Source organism: Daphnia magna, unplaced genomic scaffold (genome assembly GCF_020631705.1).
Source record: "Daphnia magna isolate NIES unplaced genomic scaffold, ASM2063170v1.1 Dm_contigs117, whole genome shotgun sequence".
Classification (NCBI taxonomy): Eukaryota; Metazoa; Arthropoda; class Branchiopoda; order Diplostraca; family Daphniidae; genus Daphnia; species Daphnia magna.
In genome coordinates, this window is record NW_025533128.1 from 1 (window position 1) to 16,438 (window position 16,438).

General features: G+C 39.2%; 4 protein-coding genes and 1 long non-coding RNA gene across 5 annotated transcripts; 2 read left to right on the top strand and 3 right to left on the bottom strand.

Moving 5' to 3' along the window:
• Positions 1–115: 115 nt before the first annotated feature.
• Positions 116–2,781, bottom strand: LOC123466764. Its single transcript, XR_006641523.1, has 3 exons — positions 2,436–2,781; positions 2,255–2,298; positions 116–147 (listed from the first exon to the last, which is right to left on the bottom strand). It is a non-coding gene; the product is annotated as an uncharacterized LOC123466764 (long non-coding RNA).
• Positions 2,782–5,179: 2,398 nt separating this feature from the next.
• Positions 5,180–6,741, bottom strand: LOC123466765 (U6 snRNA-associated Sm-like protein LSm4). The gene is given in 5 exon segments (XM_045166937.1): positions 5,180–6,107; positions 6,244–6,263; positions 6,266–6,317; positions 6,371–6,439; positions 6,509–6,741. Coding segments are annotated over 5 exon segments (276 nt in total). The 5' UTR covers positions 6,512–6,741; the 3' UTR covers positions 5,180–5,975.
• Positions 6,742–8,487: 1,746 nt separating this feature from the next.
• Positions 8,488–11,517, top strand: LOC123466269 (ceramide glucosyltransferase-B-like; the record flags this gene model as incomplete). The annotated part of the gene is given in 9 exon segments (XM_045166918.1): positions 8,488–8,767; positions 9,187–9,464; positions 9,602–9,743; positions 9,837–9,939; positions 10,007–10,108; positions 10,178–10,290; positions 10,448–10,779; positions 10,858–10,981; positions 11,053–11,517. Coding segments are annotated over 8 exon segments (1,200 nt in total). The 3' UTR covers positions 11,233–11,517.
• A 483-nt stretch (positions 11,518–12,000) lies between these two features.
• LOC123466268 (tRNA (cytosine(72)-C(5))-methyltransferase NSUN6-like) lies at positions 12,001–14,408 on the top strand. The gene is given in 11 exon segments (XM_045166919.1): positions 12,001–12,158; positions 12,360–12,500; positions 12,572–12,726; positions 12,802–12,845; positions 12,905–13,058; positions 13,161–13,324; positions 13,387–13,407; positions 13,410–13,444; positions 13,541–13,842; positions 13,906–13,930; positions 13,993–14,408. Coding segments are annotated over 11 exon segments (1,386 nt in total). The 5' UTR covers positions 12,001–12,110; the 3' UTR covers positions 14,290–14,408.
• A 166-nt stretch (positions 14,409–14,574) lies between these two features.
• LOC116922129 (28S ribosomal protein S28, mitochondrial) lies at positions 14,575–15,677 on the bottom strand. Its single transcript, XM_032928557.2, has 4 exons — positions 15,482–15,677; positions 15,091–15,416; positions 14,867–14,988; positions 14,575–14,800 (listed from the first exon to the last, which is right to left on the bottom strand). Exons 2-4 carry the CDS (start codon positions 15,397–15,399, stop codon positions 14,656–14,658), a joined length of 576 nt encoding a protein of 191 aa, XP_032784448.2. The 5' UTR covers positions 15,400–15,416; positions 15,482–15,677; the 3' UTR covers positions 14,575–14,655.
• Between the last annotated feature and the right edge of the window lie 761 nt (positions 15,678–16,438).

Genomic DNA, 16,438 nt, shown 5'->3' on the forward strand with positions numbered 1-16,438 from the left:
AGAAAACTGCATCTGAAGCGTCAAATGCTCTTTGACATTCTCAGGCACGTAGTCCCAGACACGAGAATACGGTACGTGAATTGTACCGAAGAAATACGACGGCGTTCGGTTGGCTATTCGCCACAGAAAGGAAGTGCTACGTCCGTTCTGGAGCAACAAAACACAAAGGAAAGTAGCAATTATTACAACAAAATTAGCTTAGCATGCGTTAGAGTTGTCATAAATCACCTGCGTAACTGAATTTAACAACAAATCTTACATAAAAAAAGAAAAATGCCGCCTTTCCTGGCACAAAACATATCATACTCAATCATCATATCATTATTTGTTTTCTTTCCCTTTTTTTCTTCTGTCTTTCAGCATGTAAATTTTTCCCATTTGTTTGGTATGTCCAGAAAGTTGCATCGATTTAATGGCATCAAAATAACACAAGAGACGTTGTAAGTCTCAGGGATTCGTCGCGGCGTATAGCATTCGACTTTTCAGCCGCGTACAGCTACGAGTCTCTGTTTTCATTTCTCAATGTCCCAAGTTTTTCATTGTTGAGGTGATTATATTCCACCGTCACAACAAACACATTGTTTCCCTTCCCTTAAAAAGGAGGGGCGGGGGTTTGGTTTTCCACTTTCTTTTGTAAGCAAGCCAAAAGAAACAGTGCGTTCTACCATTTCTCACCAAAGATATTTCCGTTCATCTTACCTGAGGGATATCAAAATTCCAATCTAAGACGAGTTGAGAGACGCATAAAAATACTTTAGACAGTTGGCCGTCTCCGATTCCGAATATTAATTGAAAATGAGATAGCGGGTCGTCGTCATTCGTTATAAGTAATGCAAAAATATGCGAGCTGAGAGGTAGAAAAATGAATGGCCGATTTCAGACTACATGAATAATTGCAAGATTTCTCCTTGGCAAGCCTCTGTTATAACAATGGTGCTAGTCGACACAATCATCACTACGTTCGAGGAAAAAAAACTGAAAGTAAAGAAAGCTCATGTACACACCTGGCGCAGCAAGGTTCTCTAATTGCCAAGCACGCTCAAACAATTGTATCTCTATTGCTAATAAAATTATGGGTATGATAACTATTAATTTTTTTCTTTTTTTTGTTGCCTCCTACTCAAGCGATCATGGGGCATGGCTTTGGTGAACGGCAGACAAACAGCTGTGACCCGTTTCACATTAACATTGGTTTAAAGGTGAAAGCGCACAGGCAACACCATATACGGATCCAACGACAAGACTCGTACGATCACACAGCAAGGGGAGAGGAGAGGGAGTCAACCATTTCCGGAAAGAGGGAACTGTGAAAAAGATCTATCCGTGGGTTTCTCAAAGCCCTTTATGGAGTTTTTTTTTCCTTCCCTCAATGAAGAGCATACGAGACACACTGTCACAATGTTTGAATCGAACCGAAAACCATTGATTTGCATTGAATTCAAATGCAAATGAGCAGAAATAGTAACTGGTGTAAAGCACAGTCCTACCGACAGTCGTCCATTCCACCCGTTAACGTACGATAGCGAATGCGAGCCTTTTAAGGACGTCCACATTCAGGGAAGATACGATACAGTTTCCAAACATGCAGCGAAAATTTCATCTATTAATTTCGAACAAGGCATGCGATGCCTAAAGTGTCGACTTCGAAGTGGAATGCAACTCACGGCTATTTTTTATTTATTGATTAAACATACCCCTAAAGCCAATCTTATTTTCAACAGAGCCAGGAAATTAGTCCTGCCATAAACGCGTTTCTTTTTCAACGAAGAACCGGTCCCGTTTCTTAAGAATGTCTCGGTTTTGTTCTGGCTCTGTCTATTTATCTCCATGCATATGCATATAGGCATAGAATGCAAGGATGGAAACAAAAGTTGGGTGGTTAGAATGAATTCAACTACCGCGTAGGACGTTAGAGGACCGTATAGTATTTTGTTCGAAATTTGAGCCGAACCATCATTTGCGTAACCTTGCGTTTCAGTGAACTGGGCACGCGCAATACATTCAACATGGCCGCCAATAGTTTGGTGTGAATTGTAGGCGGGAAAAAAGTCTGTTAATTCCAAGTGTCACCCACAACACACGTATATAGTCTTTGCGTCGGATAGGTTTTCTTTCTTTTCTTTCTCTTTGTTTTTTCCAATCTAGTGTTTCATGTCTGTTCACTTAGAGCTTCATTGGACAACGGATTAGACGGTAAAACAAAGAACCCGTCGCGCCCTCAACAACAAACTTGTTAGACATGGAATAGACTTACGTCGGGTTTGCTGCAAGAATCCGGGCGCTTGTGCCGCCTGCCCTCTGTTGTATCAATCCACCAAATCACACAGACACAAAAACATAAAGAAACAACAAAAAAAAGACGACGTATTTAAAAATCAACGGATAGACAATTGGCAATCAATGTGCCAATAAGGTGATTAGCGTGACTTTTATACCACTAATGCGAATAAAAGAAGAAGGCATTGCAGGAGAATAGTTTGAGAGACGATTGCTCGGCGAGATATAGGCCTGGGCCGAAGCGGTTGGCGAGCTGCGTCAACTCTACGAGATGCATGATAGGCCATAATAAAAGGTTCACAATCGGCGCGAGGACACCTTGTTGAAGTGAGAGAGTGAGAAACGCGGGATGCTCATGGCACGGCCTGCGGGCGTCTTTTTGATATTCACAACACGCGCCCAACATGGCGAGATTCACCAAACAACACGAGACCGCCTACAGCAGCTGCACAGACGAGCAGGAACAGGCATCATACACGAGAGACAGTCAAGACAACACTAGTCGGCCACGGCAACTTCTAAAACATCTAACGGGCAGATCGAGGCGCGCGCCTACGGCTCACATAGCCACAGTCTTACGCATCTGGCGGCAAATCCACTTACTACATGAAATTCGTGGCATTCTTTGGTTGCGACCTGATTAAGACAGTGTACAAAATTCCTTCTTTTTCCCCTCTTTTATTTTCTCATATTATTTTGATGACCAAATCCGTAGGCCATCCGTGAATCAGGAACATAATATTCGATTGGCAAATTTGATAAAACTTGTGTCTTCTTTCTGGGAACCTTCAAAGATGGTATGGCTCTCAAGAGAAGTGGAAAGAAAACAAAAGAAGGAATTATGAACTTTCTCTATACATTCTCTAGGGAAGAACCTGGGACGTGGAAAGAGAGCTTTACAGTACCCAGTAAATCTATTGACTGGGCGTTAAAAGTCGACCTTTTTCGGAGGCCTAGCTCCCTCAACGTTTCTCCTCTCCCCTTTGCATCTGTCTCCCCCTTCACTAAATCAGACCCACGGACAGCTTCAGAAACTAGGAGGCCCCCTTTGCGTTCGTCTCCCCCTGTTTCATTTCGTTTCATTTACATTCTTCAACCGAAAATCCCCGTTACTGTACTCAAGCCATTATTTTTTTCTTTTCTTTTTCTTTTTTTTTTCTCTCCAAAAGAGCTTAGCTTTATTCACCCTTCCATACATGCGCGGCGACCTAGTCAAAGTCGATTCTATGAAAATTCCTGAAACTTTCCACCAGACAATTTTCTAGCTCTATAAATGGTTTTCAAAAGAAGACTGTTGAGCTAACGCCCTATTCACGAATTAATGGTGCGTTTTTTTTTCTATATCAAGTCAAACTACGGTGCTCTTTACCAACGACTTGATTGCTTAAATGTCAATCCTATCTACTGCAATTCAAAAATGGCGGAATAAACGACGTGCATTTTTCTTTTTATAGAAACACTTACTGGCTAATGGGAATGACGACTCGCCTTTTAGCCGAGTACTATGTCGTTAAAGGTAACTGTAGTGGTTTCCTTTATTTGATCAACCGATTCAGTCATCCCAAAGTTGTTCACTGAATTCTTTTCACCTTGACTCTGTCTGGCAACGTTGTATGCAACTAAACGTAGTCTTCAAGGTGAATGTTAGGGACAGAAATTTGTGGGAATACCTAACTAGGACTAGGCCCTAAGCAGTATCGAAGCCAACCACGTTATACTCCTGAAATTAATCAACTGTTAAAGCTTATCTTCCTATCTTTGGTCTGAGGCGAACAATGTTGCTGAAGATGCCCGCAGAATTTGTTAAATTTTCAATTTCTCCATATCGGTAGCTAGCGATGTTGGAAAACCACCTTTCATATTACGTCGTATTTCGAAATGAAAAACTATACACCGAAACAAGAACCTATAGTTCAAGGTGTATGGAGGAAAATGAAAGAGAGAGCAGGAGAGAGCGAGAAGGGAGCAGATGAAAATGATGAAGACGTGCAGGTGAACTGGTGAAGGCCAAAGTCAGTGGCTGGCTCGGGGCATCGTCTGCTGACTGACAAGACACAAAACGTATTAATAGAGAAGAGAAAATGCAATACTAATTGCATCTCTTGGGGATGTATCAAAATTATCTATTCAGTTTCCTGGCAGCTACAGACGTTTAAGACTCTAAGTGCAATACATTTGTGGTTTCGTTTTTGTCTAATAGATTTGTACATTGGTACTAACCCGCTTTTTCTCTCTCGGCAATTATCAAACATACAATCTATCAAAGCAAGTAAAATAGCTTTTAAAGAACTGGCTTGACGAGCAATGGAAGTAATACATTGCTTAATTTAAAGCTGAAAACTTGTTGAGTATGTATGGGAATGGGTGCTGGAGGTACGCGAGCACCGTTACCGAACTAAATGTTGCACCGGACGTATCATTTTCTGTATTAGGACCGCACATAGTGGGCTATGCAACAACTAGGTACCATAACGTTTTGGCTTCATTCGCGTGTCGTCTTTACTGAATAGCAAATGCGTCGCTATTAATCAAACTGTTGGGTAGAATGGAAACGCAACAATGTATGATGTCAGGCTTCAAATTTGAAGTACGACCGTACAACATTTCACTATGCTCTCGTCGAGATTCAGAACCACGTGGTATTAGCGAATTTCCCAATTTGAAACATTCAAAATGAACTCTGTCCCCTGATTTTTTGCAAGTATAATCGCGTTTTGCGACACCAACCACATCGTACTGTAGCTCTAGCCATGCTTAGAAAGGGCGGTTCAGTTTTGTAAAAGCTTCATCATATTCATTACTTATGCATAAGACACTTTAAACTAGACCTAGAAACGAACGCGCAGAGATCGTAGACAGTCAATGATGTGCTACCGGTACTTAACACCATAAGATTTACTTCTTATTTTTCACTTAACGATGTATTTCTCCGACATTTATTGTTCGGATTTGAGTTAGCAAAATACAAATTTGACAGAAAAAACGCGAACAACAAGGTATGAGTTATGTGTGCTTCACTGTTTCTGTCACGACCAAAAGTGGCGCGAAAATGAAAACTTTGCGATATTTGGAAAAAATCATCTGGCAATAAGGATTTACTTTCCACGGGGTTTGTTAGTACCGCCTCCACCTCCTCGTCCCGGAAGGCGCACTCGACCTCTAGAGGCTCCAAAAGATCCTGATAATGAACAAAAAAGTAACATGTATAATACAGTTCTTCCAATGAAATCTCATTATTTTATTGCTTAGACTTTAATACGGTAGTAAGTGATTCATTTTTTGGCCCTTTGGGCTAGCATTTCCCATGCTCCTGCTAACAGCAAACGACGGGGAAAAAACAGTGGTGCATTATACGACGATTTGAGGCTGATTATTTAGGATCGGATTCGAAATTTCTCGTACGTAAAGCACTGTTGTCGTGACGTACAAGAAATAGAAATGAATGTTCAATAATTACACTAATTTTGTTTCATGTTCTTGACATGATTGTCTCCAACTTATGTTTACTTCATATGTGTAAAATAAAGTTTTAATTCCTAGGAAATGTTAAGTATGGTTCCCGTATTTTGTAATTTTCAATTATAATTACTTGGCTGGTGATGACCAACAATACTATCAACAACTAACAAGTATACTAAATGAATACAATACCTCTATTACCACCTCTGCCTCTTTGGGCTCCACCTCTTCCTTTGCCATCACTTACGACCACGGCCTTTTGCCACTACTTCTTCTTTTACCATATCAATAACTTCATCAGGAATTCGAAGATACTTGATTGTGCTACCTCTAATGTAACATTCTGGCATTCTCCAGAACCTGTCACCATCCTAAAAATTATACACCATGATATTAGGTACAGCTATTTTAAAACGTGTCTAGAAGTCACTTATGAACAGTGCTTCAAATGTATCTACAGTTGGGGAGAGAGATAAACAAACTGGCGTTGCACGGATATGCATTTACCTTGGAGGTGCAAATTACTCTCGTAGATTAATGTTCATCCAGTTATCACAGCTCACCAAATGGCCATTGTAAGTCTCCCGTTTTCAACTCCACTAACTATGAAAGATCTAAGAATTTAGGAAATGACTGAAGCATTAATTTTAAAAATTGTTACCATGGGGTGATTCTGCGCCGTACGCAATAATGACAAGGGTAACTGAAAAACAAAAATCCAAATATTGAACGAAACGCTTTTGATAGTTCGTAAAAGACAATATTTCCATACCATAATTAACTTTTTGTTTTGCCGAGTGGTAAAGTAAAACCAGTAAAACTGTTACTCTACGGTCTGTACGTTCAACGTGAAGAACTTTTTACAAACGGAACGAAATAATACCGTCTGCTAGCCTTTGTAAAAATCAGAGTTTAGAGCCTTAGGCCCTTGGCGTTCGTATTGATGGTATTTTCGCTGACAGTGTAGACACATTTGTTTCGCAGCGGCTGTTACGCACTAATACATGTAGCCTTGCAGGACACATGCATTACCGCTATGCACTGGTGTTTGCTCGGCATTTCATTGATGCCATTTCATTGTGCGCTAATCTTTCTATTTTTCTCTCTGTAGTAAAGTAAAACATGCTGCTACCAAAAACTAAAAAACTATTGCATGACAATTTTGACAAATATCAAATATTGAGGAAACCATAATGTTCCTTAACCTAAGTATGCCTGCCGAAAGTATTCGCCAAACGCTAAAATTGTAGCTTTGTTAATCAAGGGAAACGTTTAACTTTACCTGTTAAACGCAAGATTTACATTTCTGATGTAGAGAACGTTCAAAACGAATCGCATTTCTCGCACGTCGCACCCGCCGGAAGCCGGAAAATGGCGGGAAAATATTTCTCCCCTCTTTCCATGCGTAGCTTCTAGGCATTTCAAAATTTTTATTTATCTGAGTCATACTAAAAGATATCTCAAATTTTCATACTTACGATTACCAAATCTGGTTTATCACTCAAGTGTAAAATGCTTTGTTCGGTGTTTCTGATACGCGTTTTTTTTTCACCGTCATCTTCGTGTTACGTATGACGAAAACAGCTGTGACTCATTTTTCTATCTACAGTCTACATGGTTCAAATTTCTGACGCATACCACAAGCATTCTTTGTTTCGATAGGAATAAGCATATTAGACCTATTTTATGCATTAAATCACATGTAACTTGATTCATAGCTGTTTTCCCAGCTATTATATATCGCGTATTTTAGGATGACACACATGACATCTTATATGGAAATGAAGCCCGCTCATAGCAGTGGCTTTACAACGTTTTACAACGCATTATGCAAGTACAAAACTAGAATTTATAATAATGCGCTATTAGTTTATCAAGTGGAAAAGGATTGTCCTTTCTTCGCTCACTCGTTGCTCCAACCGAGAAACAACGTTTATGAACTACGTCAGGACTACACACAGGAGTGTTTTCAATTTTTTTCCCGATAGCCTACAGTGTCATTATTATAAATGACATTATTCCTAGACGCGCGAAACTAATGATTTTTTCTTATTCCCGGAAGTTTTGTTTTCGGGTCTCTTTCCATTCCTGCCTTTGTCCACAGCGGCTGGAATTTCCGCTGTATAAGTCAACACTCGATTGGCTCTAGTTGTGCTTTCTCTTTTCACCTATGTGAGTTCCAGCTTGGTCCCTTTACTGTAACTGAATACCAAATACGAGATATTCAAATACGACGGGAAACGGTCGTTTTCCCTACCCTGTCTATCCAACAAATGAGGGCTATTTTATCAGCATTCGCTGTATGCATTGTCGCAGTGGGAGGAAACGACGTTGAAAGCCCTTATCAGATATCTGCACTTTTTCCTTGGTTCATAACTGGACTCAAACTGGCCCAAATGTTCAGTTGATCAAGGTACCAAGTCTTACTGTTGTTCATAAATTGTCATTAAATATTCACAATTGAGACCAGGGTAGTGCCCGACCGTTTGTCGAATTCTAAACTTTTCAGTCACTTTAAAGGTAAGCGACACCTCCATATTTTCCTTGGTACACCGCTAATATTCGATTAAATAACTTTTTCAATCATCATTCATTCAATCTGAATTGCATTCATTAAAAAATAAAGATTATAATATTAATAACAAATAATATAATATGTAACATGGGGCGTTGCCGAACAGAAAATTGGTCATTTTGCAGCGATGTGGCGTCTGCTTTTGGCAGTTGAATTCGAACCACCCGAAACGTGAGGTTGTCGTTACTAGTGTGCTCTACAGCGAAAACCCCGCGAAGTCTGCCTTTTGTTGAGCTCCTTTTTCTTCTCGGTGGAAAACTAATTTACTTCCAAGCCTTCATCTTTTATACTTAATCAGACAGTTAGGCCAGAGATAAGATATACGCTCTGTCAATATGGATATCTCGCGTAACGGTCGGTCATCTATGAGGGTCATGTTACAAGTTCTGTCGTCGTGGTAACGTCCAACGTGAAGTGACTAGTGACTGTTGTACTTGTTCTGTACGTTTTTAACGTGTAAGTGACTCTTTAGCGGTGGCGCTGCTACTAGATCAGTGGTTTGTTGTGTTGTCGTTTAATGGGATCTATGGAGACTTCTTCTACGTCCTAGTACGATTCGTGTTCTTTAACCGCGGCCACCCCCACCCCCCCACCCCCAAAAAAAAAAAAAACACTACCTAGAGAGACTACCTGAGATCCGGCTTATTATCGGAAGGTACTGGCGCGACATACATAAAATGTGTATTCATCGTATTTCTTTCAGTTGCGCCTTACGATAGTAAAGCATGTCTCAGGTGATCCGTAATGTTGACACAAGGAGATTTTTTATGATGATTAGTGGCGTCAGTAACCAGCAGTGATCCGTAGCGGATACGAGAATTTGATGGTTAAAGCTGTGTGTAATATATACATTTATTTTCTTGTGTGTTTTGCAGTTCTATACGTTTCTTTGCGGAAATTTACCAACCAAATGTCCATGTCGCTCACATCATGGATAGTCTGATCTGGTCTCTCGGCTGTTGGCCATTAGACGGCAGATTTTCTATCCACACCTCTTTCCATCCAGTTATCGCATCTTCAAAGTTCCTTGTGTCATTACCGCCACCGTTATGTCACATCAATACGTTAATTTCTTTTGGTTGATTGTGGCCGCTGCGTTGTTTGTCTTCTGGATCGGCTACTGGCTCGTCCACATTCTAGCAATTGTTTACGGGTAAGGTTGTTGTTAATTAAATTATACAAAAGCAACAACAACAAAATAAATAAATAAAAAAAAAATAAATATTACAAAATATCTATATTTTCCCATTGGTAAAAATAAATAACTTTTTATTTGTATTGTTTTGCCAGCAAATGGAAATTGCATCATAAGAGCTGTAAGCAACCAAAAGAAACGCCATATCCGGCCGTCTCAATTTTGAAGCCACTTACTGGAGTCGACGTGAATTTATTTAGTAATCTCGAAACATTTTTCACAATGCAATATCCAGTGGTAGGTCTACGTTAGCCCTCAAAGAAAGCAACACATATTAAGCATTTGTTTCATTGTTGTTGTTTTTTTTTTTGTTTTTTTTTTGTTTTTCAGTATGAATTGCTATTTTGCATCTGTGACGAAAGCGATCCGTCTTTGATGCTGGTAAAAAAATTAATGGAAAAATATCCGAAAATAGACGCGCAAATCTTTATTGGTTTGTTCATTTGTGTTTCTCTAAATCGCGTTTGAAAGATGTAACAACTTTTCGTCAATCACTACAGGCGGTGAAAAAGTAGGTATTAATCCAAAAATTAACAATATTCAGCTTGGATATGCCTCTGCCAAATATGAATTGTTCATGATCTCAGATTCTGGTATCCGAAGTAAGTAGCCTGTTTTATAAAGATTTTTAAACAGTTGGGTTGATTGTCCAATACTGGATTTGTTTGCAGTGAAAGAAGACACACTTATTGACATGGTAGAACATATGAAAGAAGATGTTGGGCTCATTCACCAAATGCCATTTGTTTGTGATCGGGAAGGGTTCCCAGCTACGCTAGAGAAGGTAATTAACATTTTGTAAGCAATTTATTTTATGTTTAGTGGTTCCCACATCCATAACGTAGAGTACTATAGTTACACTACGGTATATTTAAACAAGGAAAATTCTCCTATATTTGAAATCTTTTTGATCATGTCACGTCTTCTATTTATGGCATTAGATTTATTTCGGAACGGCTCATGCGCGCATCTACTTAGCGGCGGATTTCGTGGGTGTTAACTGTGCTACCGGGATGTCGGCTTTGATGCGAAAGTCGCTGATCGATGACGCTGGTGGTCTTAAAGCCTTTGGATGCTATTTAGCCGAAGATTTTTTCCTGGCAAAGGCCATCAAAGACCGTGGCTGGAAGATCGGCATTTGCAGTCAACCTGCGTGGCAGAATTCTGGCATTTGCCACATACCTACTTTCCAAGAAAGAATCATTCGTTGGGCGAAGTTAAGAATCGCAATGGTTCCTAGCACGATTATCTTCGAACCAGTTTCGGAGTGCATGTAAGATCACTGCATTCAACGTAATTAGTGTCTAATTAGGCACCTAAAGTGTCCTGTTTTTTTTTGTGTTTTTCAAAGGTTGCTTGGTGCCTTAGCTGCCTGGTCTATCTACTGGCTGTTTGAGTGGGATCCGCTTGCAGTTGGTTTGTTACATATTCTTGCATGGTTTATTCTTGATTGGATTCTTCTTTCAGTCGTGCAGGTAAGTGTTACGCCTGTAGTTGCATTCGGATATACCCTACTACATTCTAATTTTGGCTTCTGATATACTAGGACGGCCCATTGCCTTTCAGCAAGTTTGAATTCGTTCTAGGGTGGTTTTTGCGTGAGTTGACTGCACCCTTCTTGTTTCTCAATGCTCTTTTCCGACCTACCATCCGTTGGAAGGCGGGAATTTACCGTTTAAAGTGGGGTGGAGTAGTTGAGGAATTAAAGCCTAAAGGGAAACCCTGACAGTTTAACCCGTGTTTCAGTTGAATTTTCGAACAAGCACCGCATCACAAGCGGCCGGAGTAAAAATTAACATTGATCATTGTGTGGATTGTAAGTAAGTTATTGAGAAAGTTGTTCTTTGTCATTTTTAGTTAAATCAGCTATGTATCGTTGGGCATTTTCATTGCCGATGAACGCTCATAAAGTCTATTAGAAAAGAAAGTTAATTTTGTGCTGGGAGCCAGCTTGCCTACCAGCATACGTTAGTAATATTAGATATATAAATACATAATACGTATGCACACACATAAATAGTTTAGTATTTATTTTCTAACCAGACTCATTATTATTTATTTTTTCTTTTTTTTTTTTTTGGGGGATTGTTTGTGAAGGAAGCCTTTAAAAAAATGAAAAAATAATAACGCGCTTCACTTCTGCGGAAACTGCAAAAGCATCATCGTACGTAGGGTAGGGATCGTCCCCGCGTCAATCAGGTAATTTGTTGACGATCTGTAGGGTCATTTTGGTTTTCAGGGCGGTTCTTGAAGATCGCACGTATACTCCGTTTTTTAACCCATGGGTAAACAGATCGAAACTGGGTCAAATATGAAGGAGCCAGATCCTAGACCCAGTTCGAAGACCCGGTTACACCGCTTTTTACTCCGTTTACTGCCACGGAGGGAATATTCAGCGGGATAACCTACGTGTATTCGCTATTTGAGGTGGGTGAGCCGTGGAAAAATGTGTTTGGCTCCGCCCATTTCCATGATGTTTTCCACAACATACCGTTCCACATTCCAAGTGCACGCACAAGTACACGCACACCGCACACCCCCATAGCCCATACTGCGATACTCGATGAGTCGATGGTAACATTCGAGTAGTTCGAAAAAACTGAAATGCCGTTTTCGGATAATGAAGTCTTAGACAAGATATTGCAATCGATGGTAATAACAGTGCTACTATTTTCCCTTACCAGATCGTTCGAGATATACAAGCCCTATACCAATAAAGAGTTTTGTTAGAATCTGTCTACATTACCTGCTGGTCTTTATTGCGGTTCTTCCCGTTTTTGTTGTATCAACTATGTTATTGTCTTCGTTATGCGAAAGTGAAACCTGCTTGACCACACTGTGCTCTATTTCCAGAATAATTATGAAGGGCCAGTTTCTCAAGAAACCTTATGTAATCATCTCAAAACTCCCCCTAATCGCACCGTAATTCGCGTTAACACTGTAGTTACAAGCAAAGAAATTCTGAAAGATGACATTGAAAAAGCACTTGCAGTGGTAAGAATCTATTTGTTAGAATATACTAAATATTTAATCTATTTAATAGTATGCATTACAATGTCATACAGCAATATGACTTTAAAGGAGTTCCTGCTCCAATTGTCCAATTTCACAGTAAAATTGATGACATACTAGTTGTGGAGTGCAATCAGAAAACTGAAAAGGTAGAACCAATCTACCCACATGTTATGGTTGGCTTGGCTTGTGCAGTAGCTGTGTTAAGGTTTTTGTCCTCTTCTATAAAATAAAGTTTGTTGTTATAAATAACTTAAACCGGCTTACTATATAATACGTACAGGGGTGCGAACGTCTATGCGCCGGGTGTAACAGCCATTCCCTCTGGTAAATTTTTATATATCTAACAATATAAAAAGCATTTAATCACTGAACTGTTTTCTAAGGAGTTTATATTGGCGACAGAGTTTCAGTGTTCGCTGATATTTTGGGCCAGTGTAAAAGAGGATGGAATAGTGAATACCAAGGGCAAAAATTTTTCGTTGGCAATGGTTTACTAGTGCAAAATAGGAAAGATTTGTTCACAGTTGCAGTTCCCAGGTGAAATAATTGTACTTGGAGTTATTGCCTACCTTTACTTCAGTGAGTTAAATAAGCGTAATTTTTACTTTTTCTGGTTTTCCCTCCGTTTCTCTCAATTAGCGGATTAGCTATCAACATGATTGAACCACTGTTTGACTGTCCCAGCATTGGTGATATTTTGCATGAAGATACGATAGGTGGAATCCAAAAAGGATTTCTACAAAATCTTCCATCGGTCTTGTGTGGACATGCCTTAAATCTCCAATCGCATCATCTTATCTTAGGTACCTCGCCATCTAGCCACTCGTTAATTCTTTGATTTCATTGCTGAATTTATAAATGCCAGACTTATGTGCTGCCCCTGGGGGAAGACTACTCATATTGGCTGCCTAATGAAAAATAAGGTACCACCAATTTCTTTGTATATTTTACTTACTAGTACTCTAACAGCTACGTTGACTTAAAGTTCTGTGCACTAAATACGTTGATCTGAATGCAAGGGAAAAGTAATCGCCCTTGACAAATCAGTGGCAAAAATTAAACGCATTCAAGAGAATTCAACGAAGCTCGGGTTGACCAACATCACAGCCTTTGCGTTCGATTCGATAAAAGCAAACATCAAAATACCTGAAAACCAGTTGAGAGGAGTCGACATTATAACGGTTCCACCAATTCCCGAATCACCACCATTTCATCCTTACTCATTCGATCGGGTATTGCTTGATGCGCCTTGTAGCGCTCTTGGGCAGAGACCGCAACTGTATAATCCGATTCGACTGAAGGAGGTGCAGTCGTTTGCAAGGTAGTTAATAGCTATTGTTTTGTTGTTGGCGTATCAATTATTCATTGTGTTCTTGTTTGTAAGATTGCAGAAAAAACTCTTCGTTGCGGTTAGTTTGAACTCTAAAGCACGGTCGAAGAAATAAACAAACAAATATTTTTTGCGTTATAGGCTGTCCAGTTGCTGAAACCCGGAGGCCGTATGGTATATAGTACGTGCACTTACAACGTGTCCGAAAATGAGGAGATCATTGATTGGGCTTTAGGGAAATTCCCTTTCCTCCGTGTAGTAAGTCCTGATATTAAGCTGGGTAAACCAGGATACAGGGTGGGTCGCTTAACAGAAGAAGATTGTATCGCGATGCAGAGGTTTGGTTGTCCCGCTAGCTGTGGGTCACAGAACGAAAATTCGGATGCAATAGGTTTTTTCATATGCTGTTTAGAAAGGATAATATCAAAAAGTGTGTGAAAGTTTTTTACTTGTAAAATTACTTCATATATGTGTGCTGGGCTTTATCAACTCAAGCCAATTTATGCCGTTTTTTCCCTTAAAATTTCCAAACTCAGGAAATAAATTTGTTGAAACTACATCAAAAAGTAATTTCATTAAATCATTTACCGAACAGTTGAAGTCGGTTATGTCCTTCGCCATAATGAAAAGTAGAAGACCAAACAACATAATTTAATTTAATTATGTTGTTACAGTTATGTTTGCTCAAAGGTAAACAGTATTACGAAATATTCGTGAGACATCTGAATCGGCATTTTTTGTATTTGGAGACTATTTCAGTGCAGCCAATAATCATGTGATAATTTAACTGCTTTAAATTAAAATTTATGTTCGAAAAGGGGTGCGCACAATTCCAACCAAAAGAGCATCTGCTTCACGGAGAGTGATCTCCTTTGTTGCTCCTAAGAATTTGGTTGAAAGCTCTAATCTTTGCAGACGCAACCTTACTCTGGAACCCCTGACATAATCTCTGTAACACAGAAGAGGTCATTAATTATGGATAAAATGCCAAAAGGATGTACTGATACAAATGTACCTTTCATTTTTAAGGGGTTTTTGGCATACACATTCAAATTTCCCTCCAAAATCTATGTATAAATCATTACCGACTACCCGGATTATTTTGCCTTCAACAACTTTTCCTTGTGGATCTCCTAGCTAATGAATTCAAATTCAAATACAATTTTATGGCTTGCACTAACAACAAAGAAATACAAATTTATCTTAAAACAACCTTGTCGGTATATTACTTTAGTTTACCTGCATGAATTTGGAGAGTCTTAACAATGTTGCAAATTTGATATCAGGTTCATCCAGGGGTTTGCGAGTTAATAACGAAAACTTTTCAAAGGCTTTTCCAAAGCCTGACATGGTTTTGTTTTCAACTCCAGAAACAGATTTGTTGTTATCAATTTCACTTTTAGATTTTGGCTGCCCACTGACATCAGAATAACTTCTACTGATTTGCTTGTTAGTTTGGGAGCCGACAATATCGGAAATATTGCGAAAGCAGCGAAAAATTGGACTCCGACCGGCAGAGAAGGTCGTTTGCCGGAGAATGATCTCCATTTTCTTTAAAGATTTTTCTAGAAAAGGAAAAAATAAAAAGTAAAACCTAAAGCCAAATAACATTTTCCAACAATATTTTTACCTAATATTTTACCGAATATCTTCTAATAATCCTGTTAACATATAGATTTTGACTAGCAAGTATGAAAAAGCCTTTAAATTTGTGGTTAGGTATGTTTATTCTGTTTACGTCGAAAACTAGCCAAGTGGCCAGAGTAAATTGCGGACGCGGACCGGGTGAACTGCGGACTTTCAGATGTGGACAGGCGGCCCAAACCCTGGACTAACCAGAACTAACTAAAGGACGCGACAATTCCTATGTCGGCCACGAGATTTTTTTTTTTTCAATATTAGATTTACCATTAAAAAATATGTATTGACTTATCAAATATCCCTATACTGATAATCAAACGTTAATAAAATTTTTTATTTTTCCATTGGAAAAAAGGGGTAAAGGGGGGGCCCGGTGCCATCTAGAGACCAAAAGTCCTAACCCATTGCTTGTTTTGTTCCCACAATTGCGAGTTGTCAATCAGCTAGAACTTACGATTTTTGGTTGATAGATGATATCGGCGACCCGCCCTTTTACCGTCCTTCTACAATTAAAATCGAAATATCATCTTAAGTTATACAGTACCTACCAGAAGTCTTTGGAAGCCTGAGAGAACCTTATGCAAAAACGCCGTTTTTGCGGTTCACTCAGTGCTACAACTTTCACCCAAATGGTACTATTTTTTGTGTTTACGTTCTCATAAATAGTGAGAACGTTCCTAATTTTTTCCAGAATTTTATTTTAATGGGAAGAGTGGGTAAAAATTCGATGAAAAAGTCTTTAGAAAGCCGAGGACCTTATGCAAAATTGCAAATGACGTCACTTTGGCTTTTTTTTTTTTTAACAAACCGCTAGGGCTACGAAGACGCAAACTGGCTTTAAAAAATGAGCTACATTAGTTCTACCTGTAGCCTAATTTTCAGATTTTTTTCTTTTTATTCAACGATTTTAGAGTACGTTAAAAAACGAAATTATGGAAATCCCTTT

What these genes read in the sequence shown, in the direction of transcription:
- LOC116922129 (XM_032928557.2), bottom strand. Translation starts at nt 15,399, where the DNA reads ATGGAGATCATTCTCCGGCAAACGACCTTCTCTGCCGGTCGGAGTCCA. An exon ending in GACTCTCCAAATTCATGCAG is followed by an intron (nt 14,989 to 15,090) that starts GTAAACTAAAGT and finishes TGAATTCATTAG; the next exon opens with CTAGGAGATCCACAAGGAAA. An exon ending in AAACCCCTTAAAAATGAAAG is followed by an intron (nt 14,801 to 14,866) that starts GTACATTTGTAT and finishes TCTGTGTTACAG; the next exon opens with AGATTATGTCAGGGGTTCCA.